At 40.1% G+C, this 23,005-nt stretch overlaps 2 protein-coding genes across 7 annotated transcripts; one reads left to right on the top strand and one right to left on the bottom strand.

The window, feature by feature from the left end:
- Positions 1 to 195: 195 nt before the first annotated feature.
- Positions 196 to 4,966, bottom strand: LOC105382223 (60S ribosomal protein L6). Of its 2 annotated transcripts, none has more exons than XM_048626463.1 (6): positions 4,948 to 4,966; positions 2,874 to 3,030; positions 2,428 to 2,579; positions 1,694 to 1,865; positions 970 to 1,155; positions 196 to 388 (listed from the first exon to the last, which is right to left on the bottom strand). In XM_048626463.1, exons 2-6 carry the CDS (start codon positions 3,021 to 3,023, stop codon positions 227 to 229), a joined length of 822 nt encoding a protein of 273 aa, XP_048482420.1. In that variant the 5' UTR covers positions 3,024 to 3,030; positions 4,948 to 4,966; the 3' UTR covers positions 196 to 226. The 2 variants fall into 2 exon arrangements, with proteins under 2 accessions (XP_048482420.1, XP_011550373.2); XM_011552071.3 differs by lacking the exon at positions 4,948 to 4,966 and adding an exon at positions 3,418 to 3,561.
- On the top strand, positions 3,925 to 22,874 carry LOC105382224 (two pore channel protein 1). 5 transcript variants are annotated; one of them, XM_048626458.1, is made up of 18 exons: positions 3,925 to 4,053; positions 9,630 to 9,763; positions 10,271 to 10,435; positions 10,930 to 11,055; positions 11,256 to 11,436; positions 11,806 to 11,938; positions 12,763 to 12,862; positions 13,306 to 13,486; positions 14,446 to 14,534; positions 14,956 to 15,079; positions 15,547 to 15,666; positions 17,125 to 17,293; positions 17,752 to 17,922; positions 18,301 to 18,496; positions 18,768 to 18,873; positions 19,083 to 19,189; positions 19,721 to 19,829; positions 20,496 to 22,874. In XM_048626458.1, the coding sequence occupies exons 1-18, from the start codon at positions 3,951 to 3,953 to the stop codon at positions 20,597 to 20,599; spliced, it is 2,418 nt and encodes an 805-aa protein (XP_048482415.1). In that variant the 5' UTR covers positions 3,925 to 3,950; the 3' UTR covers positions 20,600 to 22,874. The 5 variants fall into 5 exon arrangements, with proteins under 5 accessions (XP_048482415.1, XP_048482418.1, XP_048482416.1 ...); XM_048626461.1 differs by lacking the exon at positions 3,925 to 4,053 and adding an exon at positions 5,121 to 5,267; XM_048626459.1 differs by lacking the exon at positions 3,925 to 4,053 and adding an exon at positions 8,261 to 8,447.
- Positions 22,875 to 23,005: the final 131 nt, after the last annotated feature.

Here is a 23,005-nt window from a genome sequence, read left to right on the forward strand (position 1 = left end):
GACAAGAGATGGCGCCGCTATTCTACTATTTTTCAAGAGTCAAGAGGGCCCACACAATATTAGTCTATGAGAGGGCCCGAAAACGATCGATAATCGGTTAATAGTGCAACGCACACGTCCTAGCCGGCCAAGTGTGGGAATCCTAGCCTATCCTACAAACTAACTGCTACCGACACAATAAACAAAACACAGTCATCAGTTTTTATAAGTTTATTCTCTTATCGATCTAGAAGTGCATCCTGTGCGGGAACTGGCTGGAGCGCAGGCCGAAGCTGGACTTGAGGTAGCCGCGCAGCAGCTTCTTGTCCGCGCGCGCGCCGATCGCCTTGATCACCAGCTCGTCCACGGACTTCTGGTCCGTCTTGCGCTGCTCAGAGGGGACGTACTTCTGCGGGGCAAGAGGCGGTGGGTTGAGTAGGGTGTGAGTGGTTTTACTAGTGTGGCAGTGTGTGTGTAAATTGGCTGAACCAATTTTTTTAAAACTAATATAAATTTAGCTCTTATCAGCAAATGAGGGACTAGATAGATATTAGATACAACGGATTTGTATTTGTAGCTGATACAAATGGATCCAATTCCTTGAATCTTTAATGTAACATATTATCAATTTATGCACAGCCATAAAACTAGGAGTGTCAAAACATACACACATACACACACACACTCACGCCTTGTACCAATGTACTCCCTTGCGGGGTAGGCAGAGGTGCATTGCTGCATATACTTTTCGCCAGAGTGTTATGTTAGTCTCAATGTAATAGGGGGCGGGCCTATTGCCATTTTACGGGCACATCCAAGACCCGAGAACAAATATATGTGTTTGAACAAATATATGTGTTTAAACAAATATCTGCCCCAGCCGGGAATCGAACCCGGGACCTTCGGCTCAGTAGTCAGGGTCACTAACCACTACGCCATTCGGTCGTCTTCAAAACATACACTTCTAATAATCAAAAAACCATAACCCACCTCCTTCTTAGCGGCGAAGATGTCTTCACCCTCCTTCCGCTTGACGCTGCGCTTGGTGCTCTTCTTGTTCTTCTTGAAGTAGGCGTCGTCGAGGTGCGCGGGCAGCGAGAAGGAGCCCAGGTCCAGCTTGGTGGACGTGCCGATCACGTAGCGCTGAGGGATGCGGCGCAGCGGGCACGAGTTGAACTGCGCGGAGGGAAGTTTTGTTAGGAGTTTTAGCAGAGAGACAAAAATAATGAGCTAAGGGTTTATGGTAAATAAATGAATGAAGTAAATGATTAATGCGTAAAAGTTAATAAAAATAAAGGGTGCAACCCCTGCTAGATGCCTATGTCCAGCTCTGTTAGGAGAGACCTATCCTAATTAATTATGTAATATTGAATTGGAAACTAATTATTATTAATCACTACTTAGTATAAAATAAAATATTATGCTTAGATCTTTAACACGCTTTTTAAGTTGATAGAGTGATCAAAGAGGAATGTTTAATTTTATTTGTACTTTTTATCCAGGAATACCCAGGGGAAAACTTTTTTTTGTGGAACAAAGGTCACAGAAAAAGTAAAAAATTATAATCAATGCCAGTTTATATTATATTCTCATGCCAAACTCTTTCTCTTCAAGCTTCACAGTTCGTTTACTATATCAGCTCTTTAGACGAGAATAAAAGAGCCAATCTCTTAATTCGATAATCCAATAAATACACCAAAGCAAGAGTACTCACAGCAAAAGGTCCGGTGACCAGCAGCAGGCCGCTGGGCAGCACTCCGAGCAGTACAACGCGCTTGCCGGCGTGCCTGCCCGCGAGCAGGATCAGGACCGTGCCCGGGGTGAGGTTGGGACGCGTGCGGCGCACGTGCTTGCTGAACGACTTGTGGTGGTCCGGCTTGCGGATTCTGGAATGTTGAGGTTCATGGTTAGGGAAGTTCTTTTTTTGGGAATGTTTTGCGACTTGGCACTGTAAATTCTTGGTGAATTCAAAGATGTTGCTAACTATGTAATAATGTGCCAGTACCTTATAAGAACTCACTCAATGCAGCAAGCAATTGGTAAATTAAATTCACAGCATTAATAGTGATCAGGTTGTATGGGGTTGGTTTTTAAAAATTCATGGATGAATGTATACCTTGAATTATTGACTATAAACAATATGATGCCTTTAAACCATGTAAAATTTTCATAGTCATTACTCTAAGGATCTTAGTACATTTTTAATTATTTTGTTGTTTGGTATTGTTGTTATTTAGTATTTTTATACACACAAACAGTGTGAGAGAAGTCTTTGTGCAGGTTAGCATAGATTGGCACTTCTACCTGCTCAATCATATTTGCATACAACCATTCCCAAAAACAGTATCAACCATAAACCAATCCAAAGAGAGTAATAAATTCAATGTAATGCTAAATCAAGGTTACAAGTTCGTATTAAATAAGCAGTATGCAGTTCAAAAAACTCACTTGTCTTGTGTGGGGTAGAAAGCTTTCCTGCGCTGGAGCAGCACAATACGCTTTCCTCCGTTCTTCTCACCTCCAATCTGCTTCTCTACAGATACGGGCTTAGCGGGCTTGGGCGCCTTGGGGTTCTTCTTGCCAACAAACTTGTACTTGGCCTAAAAACACAAGCAATGGTCATTGTAATGTTAACAAGTCTTAGAACATTGTTGTGGCATTCTTTTCCAGTAGTAAATGACTAAAGGAAAAAAGGATGGTCATGAATGTAAACAGTATATAGACAAGAACTAACAATAAAAATAAGATCGAAATCCAGTTAGTTGACTCTAACACCACACAATATATTTTTGATGCAAATCTGTACATAAGTCAAACTGCTACATCTAGCCACTTCTATTATATTCAATAATACATTAGTTGTAAGACATATGGAATAGGTAGAGGGTACTTACAGTCTTGTGGAACATCTTAGTCCTGGAGAAACGGACGATGCCATTGCCCAAGTCATAATTCCTAGGTTTGCCAGCCTCCTTGGCCTTCTTGACACCTCCGGCGGGAGCCGCAGCGGGCTTGGCCGCCGCCTTGGGCTGTGGTGGAGCCATTTCTGATCTGCACAAATAACATTAAGGTCAGGACAACCTCAAAAGAGAACACCACCTGAGATTCTTAGAGGTTAGATTTGTTTACATCCGATACAAACAAGTGATTTTAGTATTGTAACCACTACAACACATGAAGAACAGAATGGTAGAGTTAGAGAACTTTTACAGCACAAGATAATGAGCAGAAACACAGAAAATACACTTCACACAAATATGAACGTCAAATTCACGGATGAAAATATTAGTACATTTGGACAAGAAAGCACTGAAATATTACACCAAATCACTTGTCTGTACGATGTTTGATAATTAACGTCCGGGAAACAATTAAAAACCTTTAATTTCACTGATATTACAATGGATTTATTTTGATCAAAAACATCCATCAACTCACATTCCAACCGGTTCAAGAAAAAGAATCTGTCAAAGAAAAAAAAAAACAATTTTGTCTTTGGTTTGTCGATGGTCGATGGGTTTGACTAGTGATGGGCATAAATTTAAAATTTACCGGTTGTTGGGAAATAATAAATTTGACTGACTTGCAAAGAAAGAAAGCTGTGTTTTTCATTTGTTATGTATATATACTATGTTTTTATGTATAATAAAGTGTTCAAATAAATAAATACATAAAGAATATGGGCTGTTTAAGCCTTGGACGCAACCTTGGGTTATGACGCAAAAGCAAAGGTAAACTTAAAACTGCAGTGTGTAATGCCAATCGAGCTATTTATACGCGCTAAACTGCCCTTTTCTTTTCACTAACGGTGAGATAAAATACCACAAGTCTTGTCACTCAGACCTCAGAATAAGACCTAGATACAGGTTGACAGCAGCAGTGTTGCCAGTTTCGCTTTTTTACACAGAGTAATTTCGAACTGTCAGTGCCAGATGACAAGTTTTCTTTCAAATTTTCTTTAGTATTGAAAAATGGCTTCTCTGCGGAGCCCGTCTTCGCCGTCTGATGGTTATAAAAGATTCAGTGATGATCTCGCAAATACCAGTATCAATAATTATGGATCTAACGTATCAAGTAAAGATAAAATTATAATTTTAGCAGCACTGTAGCCGCCTGAACGTAGCGTTCCGCTTTAATGGTTAACAATACATCTTGTGTACATCCTGACCTTTTGTTTAATTCATCGCTTCTAAGTACAGTTTAAGCTTATTTATACACCCTGCCGCTATAAGATCGATCTAACCGTTCCCGCAACCCGTAGGTACGTATATGGGATTATATGACGTTACGCATGAGTCATAATTACGAACATCAACCTACATAAAATACAACTACTAAAGGCCGCATCGAATAGGCTCTACTACTAAATCTATGCCACTATTCTATCTGCAGCATGTCCGTAGTTTTAGATACCGCTAATGCATGCACTTGTATAATAATTAATTGCATGAAAATTATTAATAACATAATAAAATGATGTTGTGCTTAGATTTGATTGTTAATATTAGACAGAATGTTGATTTTAATTACACTTGAAACGAATGCACTGAAAATTCAAGGTATGTTAATGTAAGTTGTATCCAAAGGTCATATTTGAGGTACTGTTCCAGTTTTATGCTCTGTAGACAAGCCAATTTGAACTATTTTGAACTGGACAAGTCCAGATTTATCCAACACTGATGGCAGTATGTCGCTGGATATAAAGATTTGTTTTGAAATAACAGGAAATGCACTTGCTTTAGAAATAAACTTATCTACTTGGTGTTATCAACCTCTGAAATCACCTACATACTTAATATAATAATTATACTTTATGAAGGATCATAATTTTATTATTACTTTCCCCAATAAAATGTTATGCACTTGATTATCAAACTACAGTTTGGGAATTTTATACAATTTATGTACATAACACAATAAATGAGATACCAAAACAAACATAATTATGTTAACCAGAAATAACATTACCTGAGTGTAGCAGACAGTATCTACACAATTTATAATAAACCCCTAGTCTTCCCACTAGTTACTATACTTTCAACCTACTGGCCATCAGCACTCATTTGATATAGTCTCATAAAAGACAAGGATTGGTTGGAGATAATCAGCAAATAGATAAAACAGTTGAATCATACCACCTTACAAATACATATCATAAATTCACATAGTATTAAAGATATCTTTGTAAATAGATGTGGGACAGTTTAAATAATTATTTTTAAAGTGAAGCCAAACAACCAGTAGAATAATGTACAGTTCAAAAAGACCATGGTATAAGTTTCGTTCATGTAAGTTTCTTTTAATATCAGACTATTTCTGTAACTAATATTATTTTTAGTAACTCTTCAAGTATTATTATTTATATTGCATATCATTTGAGCATAGGAAAGAAAACATATTCTGACATGATTCTAGCTTATTAAATGTATGGTCATTGATTGATGTTAGTCAGTGATTAAGTTTATGCTCAATGAGTAGGTATCTAGGTAGGGTAGATATTATAAAGGTACTACTTGGATCCACATTTTAGTGTGTAACTGTACCTATGTATTTAGTAGGTCCCTTATCGATTCCATTGAGTATACCTACATATTATACATAAGTACCGATACAATAGCATTGTTTTATATATACTTGCTCTTATTTTATCACATAATCTGTGGAGACGACCGAATGGCGTAGTGGTTAGTGACCCTGACTACTGAGCCGATGGTCCCGGGTTCGATTCCCGGCTGGGGCAGATATTTGTTTAAAGACAGATATTTGTACTCGGGTCTTGGGTGTTGATATTTATATTTAGTATCTATCTATGTATTTGTGTAGATATATCAGCTGTCCGACACCCATAACACAGGTTCTGCCTAGCTTGGGGTCGGATGGCCGTGTGTGAGATGTCCCCACATATTATATTATTATTATATTATTATTATAGATGTATGTACCTGCTGAGTGAAGGTCGCGGCATCAATGAAGTGTGCAAGTAGATATTATAGTTAATTCCATGATGGCATTGTTTGTAGTAGCAGAGCTCTTGTTATTCCCATTATGACAACTGCCGCCAGCTCGCGTCTTGTTCAGAGATCGTAATAAATAGGTATCCATACTTATTATACCTAAGCTTTGGAAGTACCTAGTATGCCTACCAGCCGTTTGGCAGGCGGCTTCGAGATATCACTTTGCATGTTCTTGGTCTCCAACTCTCCACTGTCTACTGTAATTCTTTAATGTACCTTTCAGAAAAGAACTGTTTAACGTAACAGATTCCACCTGTGTGTAGGTAGTGTAGGAACTAACTAGTTCGTGAGCGGTCGTGGGAACTGCAGAACAAAGGCGTGAACCGCAGTAGACCCAGGATTGAGGTTTAATTGAAATAATTTGTATTAGGTAGGTAATCAGGCTGATTCGGGCCTCTCATCATAATAAATAATTACTTAATACTGAATTTCGAAATTAACCATCTTAGGATGCCAGATCCGTATCCGGACATAGGTATACGCCAAACTTATAGACTATTTAAATTTCCGTGCGCAACACGCATACCTCTTTAGAAAAAAACAATTAGTTTTGTTATGTAGCTCCCTAAATCATATTTAAGTACTACATAATATACAACTTGGTTCACGCGCCTAGGCGCTGGATTTCAATATTTCGACAGCAACTAACTTTTTAGTAACGCTATAGCGGAAACCTAGGTAGAAGAGAGCGGAAAGAATGAATTATAGTCTTCATTGTATGGCACAATAGCCTATGGAAATTTTGATTGGTTACAGTTACACAGTTACCAAAACTTCTGTTTTAGGCACCAACTACCTATTTTGGAAAGATTTGATTAGGTACATAAAGGATACTTACATAGGTACCATTGTGTTGAATTTACTAATGGTACAGACATGCTCTTCTGGTAAAAGATTGTTGTATAAGTATACTTTAGGTACCTACTATTCCAACTATTATGTTCCCGTGACGTTTCCTTCACTAGACTAGAATCGGCTTTCTTCTTCAATCTTTATAGCTACCGTATTTTTTTTATTAGTAAGTAAGTAATACAAATGTAACATGACACACGAGGAGGTAAACCGTGTTGAAACAGTGAGTAAACTAAGGCTTAGGGACGCCGAGTTATCTTAACACATCAAAGATAACACAACGTGTGGTATGGTTAGTAAATTAGGCGGATGTGCGGAAAACCCGGGGTTCGAATCCCTGGTAGATCAGATAAATTGATAAATAATAACGTCTTATTCTGGGACCTCAACTCCCAAGGCAAGTTCTTTAAGGTGATTTGAATCTGACAAAAGCTTATGTAAGGAATAATGAGGTTTGTATTTTCATGGGAGCTCGCTCGAGTCGTTTATTTAAGAGGTTTGATTAACGATATATTAACTTCCATAATCAGCAAGAAGGGTACCATGACAATATTTAATGATATAGGACTGCTGACGGTACTTCGAGTTGAAGGCAGCGTTCCCACTACGCCGGACCGGCAGATCTGCCGCGCCGGTAAATCTGCCGGAAGAGCTAGTGGCTGTACAATTTATATGAAGCTATTCACATTATCCCGGGTCCGGCATTTTTGCCGAGCCCGGTATTTCTACCGAACGTTTTGTCACTACGAATTGCCGGTAGAACGACCGGGCCCGGAGTAATGTGAACGAGTTTGTGCCGGTATCTGTCCCCCGCTCGCCCCGCTCGTGCTCCCCTCGCCCCTGGATGTAAAATGAAAAGAATGGAAAATCTTTCCCGTAAAATAGGGTGTACCCAATGTTTTCTTTTATTTTGCCTTCTATTAAGATACCACCACAACACAACAATTTCGTCGTCCATTGTGCGCGCAGGTCCAAATTCAACTGAGGACTGTCTGAATTTCTTCCGGGATCCGATGTAATGTGAACACTCTGTCCGGTGTCCGGTTTTCGGCAGATCTGCCGGTCCGGCGTAGTGGGAACGCTGCCGAACGTTTTGTCACTACGAATTGCCGGTAGAACGACCGGGCCCGGAGTAATGTGAACGAGTTTGTGCCGGTATCTGTCCCCCGCTCGCCCCGCTCGTGCTCCCCTCGATTGTGCGCGCAGGTCAAAATTCAACTGAGGACTGTCTGAATTTCTTCCGGGATCCGATGTAATGTGAACACTCTGTCCGGTGTCCGGTTTTCGGCAGATCTGCCGGTCCGGCGTAGTGGGAACGCTGCTTAAGATGTCAGTTTTCAGACATCGTCCTAGAAACCCAGTGGCAGTGTGCCTTCTTATCTCCCTTTCATTCCATGTGTTATCTTTATCTCAGTGCTGTCAGCTCAGTGCCTTTAAACAGTCGTTTATGAAAATAAATACATTTCTTCTAGTGAAATAGTTAGTTTAATTAGTGTCCAAAAATGAAGTTTAACAAAAGACCTCTTGGTCGAATAAAAAGTGAAATATTGGATAAGTTTTATTCGTCTTTTTCTGGTGGTGTGTCTTCTATGTTGAGCACTGGTATGTAACAGCGGCACGGGCAAAAGAAGGAGATTTTTTTCTTTTTTGAGTGTACATGACTTGTTTTTATGTACAAGCACACTATTGAGTAGGTATAGTAACATACGTAAGGAGCACCCTGAGGAGTGATGGTAATAGCAACGAAGGCTAATATGTCGAAGACATCAATCTAGCATTTATTGTTTCTCCTCATATAACAGCTTTCTCCATTAGGTACATTTTCCTTTCGTTACTAAGTATACCTACTTATGCCTACTTACTTACAAAAATAATGAGGTCTTGGTCACTAACATCGGTAAATTATATGTAGGTAAGTATGGTAAAATAATATATATTTTGTAACATAATCCTGAATTATGCGGTCAAATGCCTGCCTAGCCAGGCATCTAGCAATTCCTACCTTGTTAAGTAGGTAGGTATTCAGTAAGTACATAATGTTTATGAATTTCAGTAAATACCTACCTACTCGCTCTTATTACATAGGGATAGTGGCTTTTGTTGAGATAGTACCTACTAACTACTAACAATATTAATCGCCGTGCAAAATTATGTATTCAGTTCAGTCAGTGTACTGTAGTGTAGCCTGACCGTAGGCATTATGTTATGATTTCAATAGCTAGGTAGGTGCGGGATCTATTTTAGTTTTCTCTAGTGCGTATATATGTATAATACGTGGTGCTTAATATTTAGATCATAGGAATTGATAATAGTGGAAATATGGTGGAAAGTGAGTGATATTTTTATCATCAGCAAATGTTGTAACTGTAAGGCTGCGGTCCCATTAGTCATCTACAAGCTACTCGCTCATTACTATAGGCGCGCTGCGGATTGCGAATTTGTAAGCGCAGAACTACCAAACTGTGAACACTTGGCATACCAAACCAGTACACCTCGCTGCTAACTCCAAAGACTACAGTGGCATATCAGTAGGAACAGTTTGTCTACTACGAACACTTTATTAACCTTGCTACACCTACCGTGTAGGGTGGTCAGGCAGTATCCTCTCCCGAGCACCCGTTCATTGGGCGAGGATCGGCCGAGGATACTGTCTCGGCATTCTACTCGGTAGGTGTAAGCAGGGTAGGTATACCTTTGCCATTCCAACACAACTTCAAATCCCCAACTACCTACTCTCCATCAAACCAACATGTCCCCTTAAATAACCCCTCGCCTCTCGTCCAGATTCCCGCGCGGAGGCGGACGGCGGCGGCGACGGGCTGGACCTCGGCAGCCGCTCGTCGCTGCACTCCGGCCTGCACGTCACAGAGGACGAGCACTGGGAGATGAACTACCATGAGGCGGCTATTTACTTGGAGGTGAGGCGTCCAAGTCACTAATAGGTACTATACTCGTGCGAATTAACTGTGCACCTGGCCAACAAAAACCAGAGGTCATGTTAACTAGCTTTGGCGTACGCGGCGTGACCCAAAGCTTTTGTTAGCCAGGTGTACACTTAATTCGCATGAGTAGGTAGTAGGTACTGCTTACTTATATTATTGTCATCAGAATGTAGGTATTCGTCTCGTCCACTGCTAGATATAGGCCTTTTCCAAACTGCGCCACATAACTCTGTGCTCGGCTACCTCTGAATTGTATGGTCGTCGGTTCAGCGGACCGAGGGCCGTCCCACGCTAATCGGTTCCTAGGCATAGTTTATGACCCCTGCACCCCTGATCTATATCTGGCAATATACCTAAATATCACGTTCAAATATAGCCCGCTTGAAGGTTAAACTTTGACTAAGTTCATAGCTTAAATTTATAGCTTGAACGCGCCTTACATCCTCCTTATTCCTCTGTCTAACTCAACCGTGGTCTGTCCAGGAAGGCCTGAACAATGAGAAGTTCGACTCGCACCCGTCGTCCCCGGAGGAGCTGCCGGCGTACCTGCGCGTGCACAACCCCTGGTACCACGGGCTCGACCTGCTGGCGTCCCTCGTGCTCATACTGCTAGCGTTCACTGAGGACCCCGCCGTGCCTATGTTTAGGGTGAGGTTGTTGTTGGATTTAAAAGCGGGTGTTATGAAAAAAATACTTAACCATAGACTACGGTTTTTTTATTGTGTCGTTAAAACAGTGCTTATTTGCCGCAGTTCTAGTGACATCTAGTGTTTGTAATTAGCACTACTATTATTATTAAGTTTAGCAATAAAATAAATAGATGGCGTTGACTTGTTTAGTCTGGCTACTGAACGCTAGATGGCGCTAAACGTTGTTAATACAAAAAAATATTGTGTCGATAAAACAGTACTAATTGCGGCGGTCGTAGTGACATCTAGAGTTTATAATTCACACTACTATTATTATTAAGTTTAGCTTTCAATTAAATAGGTGGCGTTGACTTGTTTAGTCTAGCTACTCATCGCTAGATGGCGCTAAACTTTGTTAATACAACTAATCATGTCCCAAGTAAAATTATTATCATACTCTTCACTCTTATTTTGGAAAATAATTAAAATAGTATTAATTATTTTAACTACTAGTTGCCGGTGTGGGCGCACGGCACGGTGGAGCTGCTGTCGCTGGCAGTGATCGGCGTGGAGCTGCATCTGAAGCTCAAGTGGATCGGCTGGACTACCATTCTCAAACACAAGAGAACTATGATTAAGGTAGGTGGCGTGTGTACTTGTTTTTCATACAATATAATTAATAACACGATAAGTTATGTTTAAAGACTATTAATTTGCCCCCAGTGGCTCTGAAATCTGATTATTTCTTATCGAGTCTCCAATGTAATACAACCATGTCTTTGCTTCATGCGTTTATGTTATAAAATGTAATTACAATATAATTTGCTTAAATTCCGCAGGGTGTAACTCTACTAATAATGGTGCTAGAGGCAGTGGTGGTGCTGTGCCGACAGTCCTCTCACTTCCGCGTGTCGCGCGCGCTGCGGCCGATCTTCCTGGTGGACACGCGGCACTGCGGCGGCGTGCGACGGTTTATTAGACAGATACTGCAGTCGCTACCGCCTATATTGGATATGTTAGGTTTGTGCTGCTTTTGGAATAAGTTTTTGTGTGTTTTGGTTTGGTGGTGTCAAAGAATGAAAGTTCAAAGCAATGTGGAATGCAATCCATATTAGATACGATTCCCGGGTGATAAAGATCTCTGCGATTATTGAAAAATAAGCCGAAGGCACTTTTGTCTACATTTCACAATACAACATGCATGATGCATGCTCCATATAACCTGTTATAAAGAGTTTTTATGATGCATGCTCCATATAACCTGTTATAACCCTTTATAGAAAGAGAGTTAGAGAGAGAACTTCTGTTTTAACCTCTATTTTTTTTCCAACAATCGCTTTCGGCTTATTAAACCCTTTCTTCAACCCCCTGTACATTTGTCACCGGCAGGTCTGCTAATGTTCTTCGTGGCGACGTACTCGCTGCTCGGCTACTACCTGTTCTCGGAGCACGCGGACAACGGACACTTCCAGACCATCAGCGACTCCTTCGTCAGCATGTTCGTGCTGCTCACCACCGCCAAGTGAGTAGGAATATTTTACTTTTTAAAACCATTAGTTAAGTACACAAATTGTACACCTACCCTCGGGTTCGTAGAACGATCTGTCGGTTTACAAGAGACTTGCAAACAAAGTACTCTGTGCTTGCAAGCGAGTGAGAACCTATATTATTATGTTTACTAACACCTAGTATCTCTAAAGGAGTCTACACACCAAACCCGCCGACCCGCCGACACAGCCCGGCGGCTTGGTGTCGGTGACCCAAACCCGCCAACCCGCCAACATGTGTCATGGGGCTGTGTCGGTGAGTTAGTCGGCGGCAAGAAATCAGTACAACTTTTTTAGTTAGTGATTGCAGTGTGTACGAACGTGGAGTGTCGGCGGGCAACTGAGCGTGCGCGTACGCAAGTCGCCGGCCATGCCGCCGATCATGAGTAGTACGAGTCGCCGACATGATTCTTGAAACAAAGTCGCCGACACCAAGCCGCCGGGCTGTGTCGGCGGGTCGGCGGGTTTTGGTGTGTAGACTCCTTTATAATTATAAAGGGCCCCTACATTTCAACTTAAAGGAACTTTCTTAAGCGTGCAGCTTCTGATATTGTGTTGGTCACAACCATAAGAGCTAGACTGGAGTTTTTCACCATAGTAAAACGACTGCCCAGTGTGCCCCGAAGGTGTGTTTACTGTTTGCCTAATGGTATATAGCCACTAGCGGTGTGGTAGTGGATGGATGAGGCAAGCCGAGGACAGAGTGTTGTGGCGCTTCTTCAGAAAGCTAAGCCCTACAGTGGACGATTATGGGCTGATAATGATGACGATACTAACATATTTATGTTGTTATTTCCAGTTTCCCGGACGTGATGATGCCGTCGTACGCCAAGTCCAAGTGGTACGCGCTGTTCTTCATCCTCTACATCATCACCGTGCTCTACGTGCTTATGAATTTGGTAAGGAATACGTTTGAATTTCGAAAAAAAATGTTTTATCTAACTGCTAACGCCATCTAACTAGTAAATGTCTTTCCCAATTTACGTTCCACTTGTTAATACCAAATGCCGTTATATTTACATTTTGATTTGATAACATACGTCAATAAAGAAACAATGTTAACGTGGCCGACAGACACACAATACTACTTCCAATTATTATCTAACGGCTACCAGTCTCTGTCGCACGCGCATAGTAATAGTGCCAGAACCTCGCACAGTACTTAACAGCACCTTAATGGCCGGATGCATAGAGAAAATAAACTAGCCGGATGCAGAGAATGTGATTGGTTGACTGGTTGTAGAAACAAAACGATAGCTATAGTTATTATTCTGGTGCGTTAGATTTTATCTGTGCTTGCCGACTGGCCTTTCGTTCACATTTATTTCTCTCTACCCCCCAGATGCTAGCGGTAGTCTACGAGACGTTCACCCGCATCGAGCGCGACAAGTGCCGCGCGTTGCTGCTGCACCGGCGGCGCGCGGCGCGGCACGCCTTCCGCCTGCTGGTGTCGAGGAGAGCCCCCGACGCGGTGAGGCTGAGGCACTTCGCGGGGCTGTGCCGGCATTACGCGCCGCATAAGTGTGAGTTTTATAAAATAACTAGCTTTTACGCAAAACTTGCGCAGCCGTCCAGCAGTGGACGATACATATGGCTCATAATATGGGCTATGGCGTCCACCAAATTATCTATTTTAATTTTATATGGTGTAAAAGTACAGTTATTAATCGTTCAGTTAAACGCAGTAACAGTATATTTTGGGTTCCGCTCATCTCGCATAATCTTTATTGACCAAAACTCATTTCGCATAACTCGTGTGGTCTAAACTTTTTTGGCCGAACCATCACTTTGCCAAGACTTATGTGGCATAAGGCTCGTTTCGTCTAAAACTCTTTAGGCACAATCTTTAAAGATCAAATTTATGTTCGTCTATGCCTATGTATAATCTTGTTTCTCCTAATGTTATCTTAATAAATAATATATTAAGTATGTAGTAAATGTACAAATTGTGGTATTTTTCTCCTACATCCCGAAAATCACGACATTGTATGATCAAAAAATCGAAAGTTAACGACCAATATAATTATTACAAACCCCATGAGATCGAAACCTAAAAATAGGTGCGACGACGAGCAAAGCGAGGAGGAGCGTGTTAGGTGCACATGTTCATCAAAACCAAAGCGGAGCGCAGCGAAGCGGAGCGGAGCGTTTTCCAAACAGCGGAAACAATACAAGGCACCACTTTGCGCTATGTAGGGAGACGCTCCGTCAAAGTTAAAGCCAAACGAATATTATTACTTTGTATAAACCTATGCTATAGCATTATTAGGCTATTCAAGATTTGGCCATACCATTATTAGGCTAAACAATGTTATGCGAAATAACTTTTTACTAAACGAGATTTATGCCATACGATTTTCGGCGTAACGAGACTTTGACCAAACGTTACTATGCAATACGAGATTAGGCAAATAAATCTTATGCAAAAAAAGGTAGAACCGTATATTTTATATAAAAGATTTTTTTTCCGTTGTAATTCCAGGTGGGCTGGATGTGTACCTGATGTTCAAACATCTGAATATATCTGGCACCGGCGGACTTTCACGGGCAGAATTCGCTTCCATTTACGAGGTAACGTAATAAGTCAATATGAGAAATACATAACACACATACCACCTGCAATCTATATATTTTTATAGGTACTTACGTATTTACTTTCTGCTGGACGCAATAATTATGAAGACTTGGTAAGCTGTCATGCAGTTGGTAAGGTTATTGCAACGACATAAAGTTGTAGTTAGCGCAGATATAAAGTACCTACTTTGTTTTTCGTCAAGCAAGAGTACCTACGCACATATAACGTGAGAATGAGCGCAACTTGAAACTTTAGTCATGTCATATCTATAGGCCCCGTTCCACAAGCGTACATTTTGTACTTATGAGCTTATAGTGTAACCGTGAAACAATGTTATATAATATTATTCCTACTATAAAATCCATAACCTTATTTCTCAATCATGCAGCATTTCAATACTTATACATGTTTCTCCAGGTGTTCGGCCTCCACTGGGCGCCGCAGGAGGCGCGTGCTCCGTGGTACAGCGCCACGCCGCTGGAGCCCGCCGCCGCGCTCGCCGCCAAGGCCGTGCGCTGGCCATACTTCGAGCATCTCGTCTGTATGTAGCTTATTGAACGATATTGCTGTTCCATATAATTACAACGGGGCTTTAGGTTGCAGTAGGTACCTAGTACTCTCATCGACCGGTGCTTATAGCCACTGATCACTCACAATATTAGGATATGGCCACCAAGACTTAATTTAAAGACAAATCACTACGTATCTTACTGCGTGATTTAGTAATTGTTACTGAAACAATGAAGGAGACCGGTAGAACTATCAACTCGGTAGCGATTGAGCTAGGAAGACCGAGGCCTATATTTCGCAGTGGACAAATATTAGCCATAATTTTTAATTCTGTTCATGTTCAAATTTCCTCATCTACCTCACAATTTAACTACTAGACTGTAAAATATTGCTTTCAGCGATAAGACTGCCTATTGTTCGTTGTCCCTGTTTTATAAGTATTTTTTGTATGCATGAACGTTTTGTGGTGACCAATATATACAAAATATTCTATTCCAGACGCGCTGATAGTGCTGAACGGGCTGGCGCTGGTGCTGCGCGTGCTGCAGGCGGCGGGCGGGCTGCAGGACCGCGCGCGCCTGCTGTGCGCCTCCTGGGACACCTGGCTCTTCCTCACGCGTGCGTAGCTGTTGTGTCGATAGAATAGTGCCACAATCGGTCGATAAAACAGTATCTTCAGTATGTCGATAAAACAGTATTACCCTTCTCTCGATAAAACAGTATATTACGCCTGTTGATAAAATAGTATCTTCAGTCTGTCGATAAAACAGCATCTTCAGTCTGTCGATAAAGCAGTATCTTCCGTCTGTCGATAAAACAGTACCACAATCGGTCGATAAAACAGTATCTTCAGTATGTCGATAAAACAGTATTACCCTTCTCTCGATAAAACAGTATATTACGCCTGTCAATAAAACAGTATCTTCATTCAGTCGATAAAACTGTATCACCCTTCTGTGGATAAAACCATAGACTTACGGTCTTATTCATAAAAAGTTACGGGAGACCTATAGGCCTGCTATAAGCAAATGTCAAAAAAACTTTATTCATAAACGATCAATAGCGCTAAAGAACTCTCCAACTGATTCGTAAAACCTTGATATGCTAAAGTTGGCTGGACCCTACTATACACCTTCCGTAAACCTCCTATTGTACAAAAACATGGCGGCCGGTCAACAGCTGTTCTGCTTTATTGACGATTTGACATTTGTTGTGAGTTAATATTTGCTGAAAATAAGTTGCCATGGTAACGTAAAAAATTAATATTTTTTTTGTGGGTTTTGGCTTGGCCACTGCGCCTTTAAGCCAACGTAAACTTTTTTAAGTGCCGCGCCGTGGCTAACATAGATGATAGAGATTGATAAATGAATGAAAGTTTTCGCTATTTTTGTTTATGGTTTCGTCAGACCGGCAACTTAATAGGGTAAGTGTCAAAATGTTTGGTCTGTGAAATCTATTAGCATCACTATAGTTATTGAAGGTTTACGGAACGATTATGAATAGAGATTTTTATGAAACCTCAAATAGGCTTAAAGTGTTCCGTAGCTATTGAGCTCAGTAAACCTACTTTAAGGTTTTTTTATGAATAAGACCGTAAGTCAATGGATAAAACAGTACCACCCTTCTGTCGATAAAACAGTTGATCATTTCTACTTGCCTACTCACCGCTAGATATAATTAATAGAATAACAACAGCTGCTGCAGGACCACGCGCCTGCTGTGCGCCTCCTGGGACACCTGGCTCTTCCTCACACGTGCGTTGTTTATGTAATCAGCTCACACTTCACACGTCAGATGGTCTTGGATAATGCTCGACAATTTGCCATAAAGAGAGCAGTGGAAGGGAGGGAGAAGCAATGCAATATAGAAATGTCGTATGTAACGAGCATCAGAGTGACGTAAAAGCTGTACTTACGACGCTAATCTGACTGGCCAATCCGTTCACCAGTGACAAATCCCATTTCCCTACAAAAATCTATCACGTATTAACTGTTTAGCGAGTTTTTACAGTTTTCTTGTTCTATGACCTATGAGTTTTGAAAAACCATTTCTCAAGCCTGTCATTTCTTCCCACAGTGTTCCTAATAGAGGCGGGTCTGCGCGTGACGGCGTCGGGCGCGCGCGCCTACCTCGAGAGCGGGTGGAACGTGTTCGACCTCAGCGTCACCATCCTCGCGCTGGTAGGCGCCGCGCTGCTCACCGTGGCGCCTAAACTCTTCATTGTAGTCATATTTAGGCCTTTGAGGTGAGTTTTAGTTAAGTATCTTTCCGATAAAATTCTTGTGAAGTTACGGGTAAACAGTTTCCGCTTTTCCTCGGAATAATAACGGTCTCAGAAATCCTGTCGCTAAAACAGTGATCCGATTCATTTCATTTCTTACCGATAGATGACATGACCGAGCTGTCGGTATAACAGTGCAGTTATGTCTGTCGATAAAACAGTGTAAATTTTGGTATCGCTACTCACCGATAGATGGCATAGCGGAAAAACAGTGTGAACTACTCTGTCGATAAAACAGTGAAAATTTTGGTTCCACTACTCATCGATAGATGACATGTTCTTGTGTCTCAGAATAAGGATGATAAACTGGATTCCCACGAATCCTTATTCCGAGTCCATAATAGCGGTTAGCCTAGTTTCGCTACTCTCCGATAGATGGCTCTAAATATCATTCAATAATAAACTGTTGTATATGTTTTCAGACTGATGCGTCTGTACAAGTTGAAGAAGCGTTACCGCGACGTGTTCGGCACCCTAGTGCTGCTGACGCCGCTGATGTCGTCGGCCGGCTGCGTGATGCTCGTCATGTACTACTTCTTCGCTATACTCGGCATGGAACTGTTTGCGCCATATGACCTGAGGAACTGCTGTGTGTGAGTGGTTTTCTTCGTGATTACTAACAGGCGAACACTCAGTTTGGTCCATTATTTTATAATCAGGGGCATATGTTTATGATGATACCTTCAAAACTAGGTTTCTGTAGATGAGAATGAAAACGAAAGATTAATTATGTAGCGATAAAGAAACAAACTGTAAATGGTGGACGGAGTCCAGTTAACTTGCACTTATCTTAGCTGTAGCTGTTATTATACCTATACCTTCTGATACTTATTTAAATACTATATTTAGGTTGTAGAATAGAAGGGTTTGGTTAGGGTTAGGGTGGGTTATACAGAGGCTATAATATAACAGATGTAAGTTTAAGAAATACGCTTATAATTATTTTTTTAAATTATTTTCTTACTCCCCAGTAACACAACAGTAGAGGACTTCTACAAGTACTCGGGCAACAGCTCGTCGGCGCTGGGCTACTACTACCTCAACAACTTCGAGAACCTCGTGACGAGCGGCGTCACGCTGTTCGAGCTCACCGTCGTCAACAACTGGTTCATACTGATGAACGCATACGCGTCTGTGGCTGGCCAGTTCACTAGGGTGTACTTTATGGTGAGTGGTTTTTTTTCTATAAAAAATATTTTATTATTTAGGTTTTAAAACATTTCTTGGTAATTTAATCTAATAAATAAATAACTTATCTATCTATCTAATATTAGTTCCTACCGAGAGAAGAAGATTTTAATGTCAGTTTTAACCTACATATTTGATTGGAGTTAAAAAACATTGTTTTAATTTTGTGTTTATTAGATAAGAGTTCAATCTTTGCCTTTATAACTATGCAAGAAAATCTACAATATTTTTATTTGAATGTCCTTTTCAGGTGTTCTACCTGTTCACGATGGTGGTGCTGACGATCGTGGTGGCGAGCGTGCTGGAGGCCTTCCGCTTCCGCATCCAGTACAAGCGCAGCACCAGCAAGAGAGACGGCAAGGAAAAATTCATGAATAATTTATACTTCCTCAAAGATGTCATCAAGGAAACAAATGTTTCCTACTTAAAAACAATTGCTACTAATTTAATTCCGTAAATTACTTACGAAGAATAAAGGGCTGTTTTCTGTGATATCATTAGACACATGATTTACGTAAAGCCCCGCGATTTTCGTTCGCCAATTAAAAGCCACATATAATTTCAGAGGAGAAACTGCTTCACGAGGAGGTGCACACGAGCTGGGAGGAGGCGCAGCGCCTCGGCGCCGCCGGCGACCTCGCCGAGGACCTCCGACCCTTCCTGCAGCCTGGGGTGAGAATCATATGGTTAAAAACGCTTATTGCATAGTTACGTCATTATGAGTAAGATATTTACTTTCAAAATGTGGTTTTACCGCCATCTGTCGGTGAGTAGCGAAACTATTATGTTCCTATATTATCTCGTACTAGCTGTGCCCGCGAGCTTCGCTTCGCCTTAAAAACTTTTCCCGTGGGAATTCCGGGATAAAAAGTAGCCTATGTTCTTTCTCAGGGTCTAGACCATATGTATACCAAATTTCATTCAAATCCGTTCAGTAATTTTGGCGTGAAAGAGTAACAGACAGACAGACAGACAGACAGACAGACAGAAAGACAGACAGACACAGTTACTTTCACATTTATAATATTAGTTAGGATATGCTGGAAGTTATTATTCTAAGGTATGTTTACACTGTTTTATCGACAGTATTTTTCAGTTCTCAGAATAAACGAGAGTTTCTCCCGAATGTTGGATTCTTCATAATCAGTATGTCTTAATTTTTATCAACACCATGCTAATGCTACAACTTTAAAAAAAATTCAGATGACGGTAACGTTCATTGGATCTCGGCCGAGGACTAAGGAAGTTCTACAGAGGAGGATGTACCAGTCCGACATACAGAAGTGGCTTTGTGAAGAAGACGAGAATGAAGGTATGTATGTAACATACACACGCGGTATGTAACCGTCGCAGAAAGCACAGCAGCAAACTTTTCATGTGACTCTTTTAAAATCATAATCCTACCCTATGTATGTAGCCAGTTCCAAGTTTTTTTTAACCATGCCTTCCGGTTATATCATGATCATCATCATCAGCCAATAATCATCCACTGCTGGACATAGGCCTCTCCCAAGGAGCGCCACAACACTCGGTCCTCGGCCTTCCTCATCCAACCACTACCAGGCACCCGCCTAAGGTCGTCAGTCCAGCGGGCAGGAGGGCGTCCCACGCTGCATTTGCCTGTTCGTGGTCTCCACTCGAGAACTCGTCTACCCCAACGGTTATCGGTTCTTCAGCAGATATGACCAGCCCCCTGCCACTTCAGCTTGCATATTTTGACAGCTATGTCGGTAACCTTAGTCCTCTGACGGATAACCTCATTTCTGATACGATCCATCAGAGAAACCCCAAGCATAGCTCTCTCCATAGCACGCTGAGCAACTTTAAATCGGTGGACCAGTCCTACCGTCAGTGTCCACGTCTCTGCACCATACGTCATCACTGGCTGGACGCACTGGTTGAAGACTTTTGTCTTCAGGTCTTTATATTAGGTATGATAATCAAAAAGTATGGTTATTCATTTTATTTTCCCCCTTAGGTTTGCCGCCGTCAACCACGCTAACATCAAGTGAGGACCCACTGGCGCCTCCACTCATACAGCCAGAGACAACCAACCACCAGCCGAGACGATACGAACTCTAGAACCAACCATAGACACTGACCAAACATAATCTCATAGACTAATAGGACGGGTATGTGAAATGTGTAAACTTAAAAATGCAACGGCAAATGCGATATGTAAATATACTTACATAATTATTATAAACGGAGGAAAAACTGAGATTACAATGAAATAATATTTAAATAGTGTTGGTTTAACCAGGAGGAATGCATTCATAACATTACATTACATGTATGAATAATTATAAAATTGACAATCAAGCCAGAAATAATTGAATGGGCAAAAATATTTCTTCCTAACTGGTTCAATCATGGAAGTAATAAGTACTCACTTATTACTTCCATGGATTAAATATATCAACTGACATACAAGCTAGGAACAAACAATAATTACATCTAATTACGAAGTGCTATAATTGAGATGAGATCTGTGATACGAAGATTATCATACCATGAAGAAGTGGTTTTAACAGACTAAAGAAGTATTAACAGAATGGTATTTATAGTAACGAAATTTCCTTGTTTGATGATACTTTAATTAATTAAGCATAATTAATTTTCGTTACTTAACACGAGACCAAAGGAAGGTGATTTTTTTGTAATAATCAGTATGTTTAAGTATTATTTATATGATTTATTAACTTTATAAGAATGTTTACTAATTTATTGTTTATTTAACTGACAAATATTTATCTCGTTGAACCTATTCATACCTTATTAAATTAAATTATTTTATTTCATGCAGATTTTATAAGGGAAAGTTTGTGAAAGCGAGATGTAACATGAATATCAAAAGGGCTAGTGTAAAATATGTTGCTTAAAATTAAAGGGAATGCCTTCTTAATTATAAGTAGGTAGAAAAGAGACATAAGAGTCCTAGTAATACACACATATTCCCAATTTAGCTAAGTAATGTTTTAACAGTAGTAAAAAAATATAGATCAATATGTTTTTTAGATTAGTAACATGATGTGATAAACTAAATGTTACGGACCATTTTATGAAATCGAATTTTATAGTTAACCCAAGTATTTGTTTCTGCGATCTTTACTCTAGTGTTGTGTTTGAATGTTTATTTTAGAATGTTTTGCTCGTGATCGTTTAAGATTATTTATTATTTGATTTGAAAGCGTACTCGTAGGTTATTAGGCATATTATGAGTAGTATAGTGAAGTGGGAGATGATTTTAACGGAAATACATATACTTGTGTATGTGTAAGAATAAAACAATCATGAACCTATTATAGACTAGATAGATAAATTTGGTTCGAAAGCAAAATCAGTAGCATAGAAAATAGACTTTCGCTTTTATAGGAACAAAATTAGCGAATTGCGGTGAAGTATTTATTTAGGTACTTAGTTCATTATGTACTATGTATAAATTCAAAGAAATTAAGCACAGTTGTCCGATGGTCTTATGAAAAACAGATAAATGCATGAAATAAATAGATTGAAGTAGGTTACATAAACTTAAATTAGGCTCCATTTAGCTAATCAACTATAGGTAGGTCACATCCGGTTTACTTTCCATATAAATAGTAATTTATTGGTTTATAAACCGATAGGCATATGACCTATTACTGACAATACTATCCGATATAGATTATGGGATAAAACTCAAATATTTATTTATCAGACGGCGTCCACTGTGCCTTAATTCATAGCGCACTCGTTCCAAATTCGCTTTTTACAATAAAAGCTTTATAATACATAATTGGTTACCCAGCACGGTTTAACAAAAAGTTTATTTTATAAATGAAAGCCTTTATCAATTTATCACTTGACTGCTTTGTAGTATTGTGCAATTAGAATAGTTTAGGTGATGCAGGGTTCATTATGTAAGTAGCATGAGCGGCCAGTGTATATTATGCCTTATTTCACCGGAATAAAATGTATAAATTTAATATCTTCATACCAACACGTGGTTTACTTGTCTAAGACCAACAAACAATGACAAGTCTTGCACGCTATTTCATGTTTATGTTTCTATATCCATCCGCTAGAGGTCACACTCCCTAAATGTATTACTTACATTATATATTTTTTGTAAAGTGTGAAATTTACATACCTAATTGATTTTTTTTATCGTCTTCCCTGAGCTTTCAAGGCTGCTTTTGAATAATGTTGAGTTTATGAATTTTTTTCATACCTGTATTTAGATGGCTGTCTGTTTAAGTTTAAGAAATAACAGTATTAATATGTCTAATTATCATTAATTCTTATTTCCTTCACATTGTTGACGAGCAATTTCTTTCATGTATTCATTTATTTTAAAATAAACTCACTTTTCAATGAAGGTTATTAATTTTTTACCTGTTTACGTAACATTTGAATGCTAATCGGTTCTATGGATGTAAGAAATGCTATTTTTAGGTAAGATTTATTATTACGCCCGCCATTTTCATAATTATGATTTCTTTATCCGCT

The sequence above is a fragment of the Plutella xylostella genome, chromosome 16 (genome assembly GCF_932276165.1).
Source record: "Plutella xylostella chromosome 16, ilPluXylo3.1, whole genome shotgun sequence".
In the NCBI taxonomy this organism is placed as follows: Eukaryota; Metazoa; Arthropoda; class Insecta; order Lepidoptera; family Plutellidae; genus Plutella; species Plutella xylostella.